This window comes from Rhagoletis pomonella, unplaced genomic scaffold (assembly GCF_013731165.1).
Source record: "Rhagoletis pomonella isolate Grant_MI unplaced genomic scaffold, Rhpom_1.0 Rhpom_scaffold_00007, whole genome shotgun sequence".
Lineage (NCBI taxonomy): Eukaryota > Metazoa > Arthropoda > Insecta > Diptera > Tephritidae > Rhagoletis > Rhagoletis pomonella.
In genome coordinates, this window is record NW_023458561.1 from 45,647,384 (window position 1) to 45,658,524 (window position 11,141).

General features: G+C 47.2%; 1 protein-coding gene across 1 annotated transcript in view; it reads left to right on the top strand.

Moving 5' to 3' along the window:
- The window catches only part of LOC118742913 (protocadherin-like wing polarity protein stan), a gene marked incomplete at its 3' end in the record, with an annotated part of 73,408 nt that overhangs the window by 57,462 nt on the left and 4,805 nt on the right, over window positions 1-11,141 (top strand). Inside the window, 2 exon segments of the mRNA XM_036475333.1 lie at window positions 1,718-3,661; window positions 3,764-11,033. Of these exon segments, the coding sequence (XP_036331226.1) occupies window positions 1,930-3,661; window positions 3,764-11,033 (9,002 nt within the window).

Below are 11,141 nucleotides of genomic sequence, written 5' to 3' on the forward strand. Positions count from 1 at the left end.
CCAAAATTCTACTTTATGTTAAGCACACTTGACTGACCACCTTTGATGACTATACAAGTATGTAAATACATTTGTATGAGTATAGAAATCTCAAAGCACATAGCAGCTGAGTGCATAATAATATAAAGTTAACTTGAGATGACAAGCATCATAGAATATCTACATATTTATGTATGTATACTATACATCACCAATGTGTTTGTATACAGACAGAAACTTTTTGAAGTACACAACAAATATGGATGTGCCTTTTGTATTGTAATAATATGTTTTTTATTTGAATGTAACTAGTGTTACATAATTTCATTTATTACAAGACATCCTAAAGTCAGATCACATTTTTGAATTTCTATAATATCGCCGTGCGACAAAAACAAAAAAACACACACACACAACACACGGAATAATCGATATACTCACGAAACTATGGCCCAAATATAGTAATACTGAGTCTTTAATTTTTCATTCTGACGTCAGAATATTTTTTTTAAGGATTATAAAATTTTAAAAATATGATTATTAAAAAAAATTTTTAAAAATCAGTGCAATGTAGAATAATAATATGGGTACCAAATGAGAGAGAAACTTCTGTAGAATTTAAAAACAATAAAGTTTTTTAGTTTACATGGACGAGTAGGTATTGAAAATGCGCCTTGAATAAAGTTTATCTTTTTAAGCTAATATAAGCTAATAAAGTTTGTAAGACGAAATTCGGTGATGAGGTCGTGCGTATATTAGTCCTCAAACAATCATTTAAAAAAAAAAAATTGCAAATTTTCAAGGATATTTAAGGACAAAATTTGTAAAGGACATTCTCTATACGAATTCGTCCTTACGCACCAAAAAAAAATATTGTACTATAATTCTACAAAATTTTTTCTTTTATATGATATATTTATTTATCCTACATTGCACTGGATTTTTTAAATGATTTTTTTTTAAATAATCATATTTTTTAAATTTCAAAGTCCTTTTAAAAAATGTCCTGACATCAGACCAAAAACCTAAGTACGCAGTTTTGTGTGTAAAGTTTACTGTCGCACGGTGTATCTATTCGTCAGTCGGTCATCATCATAACAATGAGAGTTTCCGCTTATTTGGTACGAGTGTGGTACACTTGCTTCTCTTTTTACACGGTTAGTAGCCTAATTAGAAAATTCCACATACAGCAGATTGCCGATGGCCAAGGCAGCGCACCCCTCGAATTGTTTTCCAATTATCTCTATTGGAACAATATTTATATATAGATAAAAAAAAATCAAAAAATTAAAATACGCATGTAAGTTTTGTAATATGAAAATATTTCATACTTTACATACCACAATATATATGTACTACATAAATGTTTGCTCTTCGCGCACTAAATTCAGCTATAATTTTGTTAAAACTAATCCTTTTCAAATATTATTATTACCCTTTCTGGGTCAACGCCACCACTTGTGGCTACTGAATAAATGAGCAATGAAACCATTTATGTATGTAGGTATATATATAAATCCCGTGCCGAACCATTTGCCAATTCGCTACTCTGCTAATCGTATAAGTATTATGGTTTTCGCGGTTACGCTTCAATCTATTTTTGTTGTGAGGAGTTCAGGGTCCCCTCACATAATTTGCTCAACTATAAATACATAACATAATTACTCATACGCACCGACCGACATTGCAGTAACTAACTAATTCACCTGATTTGCTTATTCTGCTCTACTCGTTTTAGATGCCAACGTCAGCGAATTACGTGCAACAAATGCGAGTTTAATAAACGCTGCGCAACGGTGGAGGTTCGACTGACTGAGTGGTGAAACGCGAACCACGCCACTTTACACCCCCACCTACACAACACAACGCCGCACTCGACATTTAGGTGCTTTGCACACGCTAACGGCGTACAAACATTTAAATATCAAGCAAACATACAAGTAGCAGAAAATGTTAGTCGGAACAGCGCGCCAGCGGAAAATTTCATTTAATAGTTGTTGTAGTAGTGGCAGCGGTAGAAGTGGAATTAAAGCCAGCAAGGACGACGACGGCGCTAGCTGTAGTGGAAGCTGCGAAAATGAATACAGCAGCAGCGCATATAGTTATTGCATTGTGCGCTTCAACGCGCTGCCATCGCTCTGCACAATCTTGCTACTGCTGCTTCTTTCCACCGCACAACTGTTGCACTTAGCGCACGCTTATCTGATCATTGTGCATGAGGACGTGCCTGCGGGTGCAGTGGTTTTTAATGCCTCCGTCTACAAGCTCGGCTCGGAGCGACATTATAAAATTAACGCACATAAATCAGCGCACTTTGTACACCATCTGGTCGCCGTCAATCACAAAGATGGTCAAATACAGTTGCGCAAGCAGCTCCAGTGCGATGGCATCTACTACCCCAACCTATTTACCTTCTATGTGGACTCGACGTCGAATCGGCTGCGCAGCATTGACTACTACAGCCTGCCGGTGCGAATATTTGTAACGGGTCGAGATTGCAATGAAGATCGGCGCATAGAGGAAGAGATGCATAGTAGGCACTATGAGGAGGAAGAAACGGGGTACTCGAAACGCCGCAGACGCTACGTGGACACGATAGCGCATCCCGATTTGCGCTATTTCGGCGCCTATCTAGCGCATCCGAGCAACAATGTGGAGCTTTTGCCGGCGAGCAGCGAGTCGGATGTACTCAATCACAACAATAGTCGACGTGAGTTTCGTGATGGTGATCTGATATTTGGCGACAATTTCGACAATGAAATGCGTCATCGCATACTCAGCCGCAAGCGTCGTGCGAAGCAACCGCTACAACTCGAACCGTCACTGCACCGCCGCATCTCCGATGCCAAGCAATGGATCTCGGAAACGTACGCCTCCTATGCTATACACACAACGGACAAATGGAATCAAATCTGCTTGCGTCAATCACAGTTCATCAACAATCTCAATGCCTTCTTGCCAAAATCCATTTGCCAGTATTGCAAAGTGAACTTTTTGGACGTGAATGACGAACGCTTTGCCATCGAGCATCAAAATCACGATTTGGTGGCCAGTCGTGACGTCTGCATACACGAGTCCATGTGGAAGGTGAGCATAACTTTCAACATACGCTGCACACGCCCGGAAATCGTAGACTCTGATCATCGCCTCAAGATCGTCTATCACTACCAGGAATTCAATGACACCGATATAGCAAAGCGAGTACGCCGCGAGCTGCGTAATCAGTCGCCTTATTTTGAACAGGCACTTTATGTGGCATCAGTGCTGGAAGAGCAGCCGGCCGGCTCGGCTGTGACAACAGTGCGCGCGCGTGACCCCGAAGACTCGCCGGTGGTGTACTCGATGGTATCTTTGCTGGACTCACGTTCGCAGTCGCTCTTTAAGGTAGACTCGCGCACTGGTGTGGTCACGACTTCGGCGAGCTTGGATCGTGAGCTTATGGATGTGCATTATTTTCGTGTGGTTGCGACAGACGATAGTTTTCCGCCACGCTCGGGCACGACGACGCTGCAAGTGAACGTGCTCGACTGCAATGATCATAGTCCGACTTTCGAGGCTGAGCAGTTCGAAGCGAGTATACGCGAAGGTGCGACAGTTGGTTCGACGGTGATCACTTTGCGGGCTACGGATCAGGATATCGGAAAAAATGCGGAGATCGAGTATGGCATAGAGAGTGTGACTGGTAAGTGGAACAATAAAAGCACTGATGCCGTGATTTCAAATAATTTATTGCTCAACATGTTTTCTCTTTTACTAAACACCGATATTCTTGCATGCATTTCAGATGGCTCTGGCACTTTACAGGACCAGGAAATGCCGATATTTCGCATCGATGCACGCTCAGGTGTAATTTCCACCCGCAGCGCACTCGACCGCGAGACCTCGGATAGCTATAATCTCATCGTCACCGCTTCGGACATGGCTTCAGCACAGAGCGAACGCAAAACCGCCACCGCTACAGTAATCGTGAAAATCTTAGATGACAACGACAACTATCCGCAATTCAGCGAGCGCACCTACACAGTGCAAGTTCCCGAGGATCAATGGGGTGATGATAATGTGGTGGCGCACATTCGCGCCACAGACGCTGACCAGAGCAACAATGCAGCCATACGTTATGCCATTATTGGCGGCAATACGCAATCCCAGTTCTCGATTGATTCCATGAGTGGTGATGTGACTCTTGTCAAGCCGCTGGACTATGAGAGCGTGCGCAGTTATCGTCTGGTGATACGCGCACAGGATGGCGGCAGTCCATCGCGCAGCAACACCACACAGCTTCTGGTGAATGTGATTGATACGAATGATAATGCGCCGCGCTTCTACACCTCACAATTTCAAGAGTCAGTGCTGGAGAATGTGCCAGTAGGCTATAATATAATACGCGTGCAAGCTTATGATGCGGATGAGGGCGCCAATGCGGAGATCATTTACAGCATTTCTGAGCGCGATGACAACTTTCCGCTGGCTGTCGATCCGCGCACTGGCTGGGTGCAGACAATCAAGCAACTAGATCGCGAGGAGCAAAGTCGCTTCACTTTTCAAGTTGTAGCTAAAGATGGTGGCGTGCCGCCCAAGTCAGCGAGCTCGACTGTGGTGATAACGGTTCAAGATGTAAACGACAACGATCCCACATTCAATCCAAAATATTATGAAGCCAATGTGGGTGAGGATCAACCGCCTGGCACGCCTGTGGTAACTGTTACAGCCACTGATCCGGATGAGGACTCACGCCTGCATTACGAACTCACTTCGGGAAATACACGCGGCCGCTTTGCAATTACTTCACAAAATGGGCGTGGTCTTATTACGATTGCGCAATCGCTGGACTACAAGCAAGAGAAACGTTTTGTGCTCACTGTTACAGCCACAGATTCAGGCGGTCGCTCGGACACAGCTACCGTTAATATTAATATCACAGATGCCAATAATTTCGCGCCAATATTCGAGAATGCCCCCTACAGCGCATCGGTGTTCGAGGATGCGCCAATTGGTACGACGGTGTTGGTAGTGTCCGCAACCGACAGCGATGTGGGCATCAATGCGCAGATCACTTACTCGCTGAATGAGGAGAGCATAAATGGGCTCGGCAGTCCAGATCCATTCGCAATCAATGCACAAACTGGCGCAATTGTTACAAGTGCACTGTTGGATCGCGAGGTGACTAGTGGCTATCTGCTTACGGTCACCGCAAAGGATGGTGGCAATCCGTCGCTAAGTGATACCACCGATGTAGAGATTAGCGTTACCGACGTGAATGACAATCCACCCGCCTTCAAGAATCCACTATACCAGGCATCAATTCTTGAGGATGCACTAGTCGGCACTTCTGTTATACAGGTGTCAGCAACGGACCCCGATATAGGACTGAATGGACGCATCAAGTATCTGCTGAGCGATCGCGATGTAGAGGATGGCTCATTTGTCATCGACCCCACTTCCGGCACAATACGCACCAACAAGGGCTTAGATCGCGAGAGTGTCGCCACTTATCATCTAACCGCCATCGCTGTAGACAAGGGCTCGCCACCACTTTCAAGCACCGTGGAAGTGCAGATACGTTTAGAAGACGTAAACGACTCACCGCCAACATTCTCCTCGGACAAGATAACGCTTTACGTGCCGGAAAACTCGCCCGTGGGCTCGGTAGTTGGCGAAATACATGCACACGATCCGGACGAAGGCGTCAATGCGGTGGTTCACTACTCGATTATTGGTGGCGACGACTCGAATTCCTTTTCATTGGTCACACGTCCGGGTTCGGAGCGCGCGCAGCTGCTGACTATGACCGAGCTGGACTATGAGTCGAATCGCAAGCGTTTCGAATTGGTCATACGCGCGGCTAGCCCGCCGTTGCGCAATGACGCGCATGTGGAGATTTTGGTCACCGATGTCAACGACAATGCGCCGGTATTGCGTGACTTCCAAGTAATCTTCAACAACTTCCGCGACCACTTTCCAAGTGGAGAGATCGGCAGAATACCTGCATCGGATGCTGACGTCACTGACAAACACACATATCGCATACTCTCCGGCAATAATGCGAATCTGATACGATTGAATACAACTTCAGGTGGTTTAATACTTAGCCCGCAATTGAATACAAATGTCCCCAAATTCGCAACGATGGAAGTTTCCGTCTCGGATGGCATCAATGAAGCAAAGGCTATAATGCAGCTTTCGGTACGCTTGATCACAGAAGATATGTTGTTCAATTCTGTTACCGTCCGTTTGAACGAAATGACCGAGGAGGCATTCCTGTCGCCGTTGCTTAACTTTTTTCTCGATGGTCTGGCAGCGATTATTCCTTGCCCCAAGGAAAATATCTTCATCTTTTCCATACAAGATGACACCGATGTCACGTCGCGCATCTTGAATGTGAGCTTCTCCGCTAAACGGCCAGATGTTTCGCACGAGGAATTCTACACGCCACAATATCTGCAGGAGCGCGTCTACTTAAATCGTGCCATACTAGCGCGTCTCGCCACAGTTGAGGTGCTGCCCTTTGACGATAACCTTTGCGTGCGCGAGCCTTGTCTCAATTTCGAAGAGTGCCTCACCGTGCTCAAGTTCGGTAATGCCTCAGAGTTCATACACAGCGACACTGTACTCTTCCGCCCTATCTATCCGGTAAATACTTTTGCGTGTTCGTGTCCCGAAGGCTTCACGGGTAGCAAGGAGCATTATTTGTGCGACACGGAGGTGGACCTTTGCTATTCGGACCCTTGCCGCAACGGCGGTACATGCGTGCGTCGCGAAGGCGGCTACACCTGCACTTGTTCGCCGAAGCATACGGGCGTTAACTGTGAAACGCAGATATCAACGCTGAAGCCCTGCATGTCGGATGCCTGTGACGGCGGTTATTCCTGCATGAATTCCTTTTTAAGCTCACAACCGCCACCGTACACAGCGACGTGTGAGCTGCGCTCACGTTCGTTCTCCAAAAACTCCTTCCTTACCTTCGAGAGCCTCAAACAGCGACATAGATTCAACCTGAAATTACGGTTTTCGACTGTGCACGATAATGGTTTACTGCTATATAATGGGCGTTACAATGAGCTGCACGACTTCATTGCACTTGAAATACTCGAAGGTCATTTGAGCTTCTCATACTCGCTGGGCGATAGTAAACAAAGTGTCTCGGTCGCGCAACAGGCGAAGGTCTCCGATGGCGAATGGCACGATGTTGAGGTGATATATCTGAATCGGACAGTGACACTTGTACTGGACAAGTGCGACACAGCAATAGCGCTGGCCGGAAATTTAGGCGATCGGTGGAGCTGCGCCAATCAAACGACCCTAAAGCTAGACAAACGTTGCGCGCTGCTCACCGAAACCTGTCACCGCTTTTTGGACTTGACAGGTCCGCTACAATTGGGTGGCTTACCACGCATACCCGCACACTTCCCCGTGGAGAATCAAGATTTCATTGGATGCTTATCTGACCTGCGCATCGACGATCGCTACATTGATCTCAACTCGTATGTAGCCGATAATGGCACCATCTCCGGTTGTCCGCAAAAGTCACCACTCTGCTCGTCGGAACCTTGTTTTAATGGCGGAGTTTGCCGTGAAGGCTGGAACACTTACACTTGCGAGTGCCCTGAAGGCTATGCAGGCAATGCATGCCAGGAGACCATACCCGCACCATGGCGTTTCTCCGGCGATGGCAGCCTTAGCTTCAATCCATTGTTGAGGCCGATACAACTACCCTGGGTCACCTCACTATCCATGCGTACTTTACAGCTGGACGCGTTTCTGCTACAGATACAAATTGGGCAAAATAGCTCTGCGGTACTTTGTCTGAAGAACGGCATACTCTATTACATATATGACAACGAACCAATGTACTTAGCTGGCGCTTATCTCTCCGACGGCAACTGGCATCGTATCGAGGTTAAATGGCTTAATTCGGAAATACAGTTCTCCGTAAACTACGGGCAACGCAGCGGCGTCGTGCCGATGTCACAGAAAGTACAAGGGCTCTACGTTGGAAAGATTGTCATCGGTAGCGCTGACGGTTCAATTGGGGCGGTTGGCGATATGCTACCCTTCGAAGGCTGCATTCAAAATGTGCGCATTGGCGCCTCTCAATCTGTGTTGTCGCGTCCAACGATACGCGAAAATGTCGAAGACGGCTGCATGTCGCGTGCAGAATGTCCGGAAACTTGTCCACCGCATTCCACATGCGCGACTACTTGGGACGAAGCGCGTTGTGAGTGCTTACCTGGTTACGTTGGGCCCGAGTGTCTGCCTATATGCACCGTCAAACCCTGCGTGGCTGGTGTGTGCCGCGCGAACGTCAGCGAACCACGCGGCTACAAATGCGAATGCAACAGTTCCTTGCAGCATGGTGAATATTGTGAGAAGACGGTGCAGCAGCCCTGCCCCGGCGGCTGGTGGGGCGAGAAGGTATGTGGACCATGCAAGTGTAACCTGAAGCAGGGCTACCATCCGGACTGCAATAAGACCACCGGCCAGTGTTATTGCAAGACAAACCACTACCAGCCACCAAATGAGACAGCTTGCATACCTTGCGACTGCTATTCGATAGGCTCATTCAGCGGCGCTTGCAATCCACTGACAGGTCAGTGTGAGTGTCGCGAGGGTGTGATAGGGCGCCGCTGTGACTCGTGCTCAAATCCGTATGCGGAAGTTACACTAAATGGCTGCGAAGTCGTTTATGATGCCTGCCCGCGCTCATTTGCGGCGGGTATTTGGTGGCCACGTACTCCGCTCGGCAGCACGACTGTGGAAAATTGTCCTTCACCGGCCAGAGGCAAGGGACAACGCAACTGCGACGCCATGTCGGGTGGTTGGAATCAAGCGGATATGTTTAATTGCACTTCAGATCCATTTGTTGAGCTGCGCAAACAACTTTCGCAATTGGAGAAGCTTGAACTGGAACTCAACTCATTTGTTGCCATTAAAATGGTGGAAAACTTGCAGCAAGCATGCGAGACTGTAGATCGCTCGAGTGCTGTGAAAAAGAAAATTGTAAAGGATAGTCGGCGTTACAAAATGGAGTCCTCCTTTCTGCTGAATGAAGGCAGCAATATGTGGTCTAATGAACTGGAAATGGACTATCTTTCCGATGAGCTAAAGTTTACACACGACCGCCTATATGGCGCTGATCTTCTAGTTACTGAAGGCATCCTACAGGAGTTGATCAACTACGAGCTAATGCAGAACGGCCTGAATCTGACACATAGCCAAGACAAGTATTTCATTAAGAATCTAGTGGATGCCGCAAGCGTCATATTGGACCGTAAATATGCGAGCGAGTGGAAACGTGCAACCGAGTTGATACAGCGTGGACCTGACGATCTTGTGGATGCATTCAATAAGTATATGGTAGTGCTAGCCAGCTCACAGCATGACACATATACCAATCCTTTCGAGATAGTGCAGCGCAACATGGTTTTTGCTTTGGATATAATTACAACTGAATCCCTTTTCGGCTATGAACCCGAACAGCTTAGTGAATACCACAAAACAAAACTCAATCTGAAACCGAATGCGTACACAACTGAAAGCGTGATTTTGCCCGACACGAGCGGTTTCCTGCAGCACTCCGCGAAGCAGAAGCCAGTGATTACCTTCCCCAAGTACAACAATTACATACAGGACAAAACGAAATTCGATAAGTACACTAAAGTGTTGATTCCGCTGGAAATGTTGGGTATAACACCGCCCGGCAGCAATGAAGTCACACAGAATGCCATCGATTACCGCGCCATCGTTTCCTATGCGCAGTACAAAGATGTGGGACAGCTACTGCCAGACATGTACGACGAGACCATCACACGTCGCTGGGGTGTCGACGTCGAAGTGGCCTCGCCCATACTCTCACTCGCCATCTTAGTACCATCCAGCGATACCGAAGAGAAACGCATAGAGATACCTTTCCGAAAAATCTCATCTCAAAAGACTGGCTCCAACGAACAGCAGTTCATCGAGGTATTCGATGTGCCGAAAACGAGCAGCAGTGGCAGCGAGGAGCACATGATTGAGAACATACGCATCACAGCGCATGAAATACTACCACCAGCTGTGACGAATTCACATGAAGCAAGCGCCGAAGTGACAAGCAACGAAGCTGTAGAGGTCGCAGACGACGAAGAGCCACACATTAGCGTGCGCTTCGACGATGACAACATCGAATTCCACGGTGACACCGGCGAGGAAGTAGTCGATTCACCAGAGTTGACAAATCCACACTTCGAAGCTGGTTCAAGCGAACAGCAAAAAGGTGAGAACGAAGCAATCTACCGCAGTCGCAGACTGGTCAAGCGCCAGGTAGAAGTCATCTACCCATCCGAACAGCAACAAACACAACAGCGCGTCATCTATCGTTCGCTGGGCTCTCCACATCTCTCACAGCCCATCAAGCTGCAAATGTGGCTGGACATTGATCCAGCGCGCTTTGGTCCACGCTCAAATCCACAATGCGTGCGTTGGAACTCATTCACCAGCCAATGGACCCGACTGGGTTGTCAAACCGAGGTGCCCGACTTCAATGAGCTGCCAGTCGATGGACAACCCATCATCGTTAACTGTTCCTGCACGCACGTTTCTAATTACGCCGTAATTGTGGACATCATTGACCCCGAAGATATACCTGAGCCTTCTTTATTGGTGCAAATCACATCCTACTCCGCATTTATGGTCTCACTGCCGGTGCTGCTGAGCGTACTCATTGCTTTGGCGCTGCTGCGTGGTCAACAAACCAATTCGAATACCATACACCAGAATATCGTGCTGTGCGTGTTCTGCGCCGAGTTGCTTTTCTTCGTTGGCATGCAGTCACGTCGCAATTTGCTTGAAAATGAATTCCCCTGCAAGCTTATAGCGATTTGCTTGCATTACTTCTGGCTGGCCGCATTCGCTTGGACGACCGTCGACTGTGTGCACCTGTATCGCATGCTTACCGAGATGCGTGACATCAACCATGGACCAATGGGATTCTACTTTGCCATGGGCTATGGTGCACCAGCCATTGTGGTCGGACTTTCGGTGGGCGTGCGGGCGCATGAGTATGGAAATAGTTTGTTGTGAGTATTTTATTTATGCGTGTATGTGTGTAGGTGTACGCTTGTGGTATTTGTGTATTGAACCTTATTGAATTGGTTTATATGCTTTGCATTTCTAATTCATTTTTT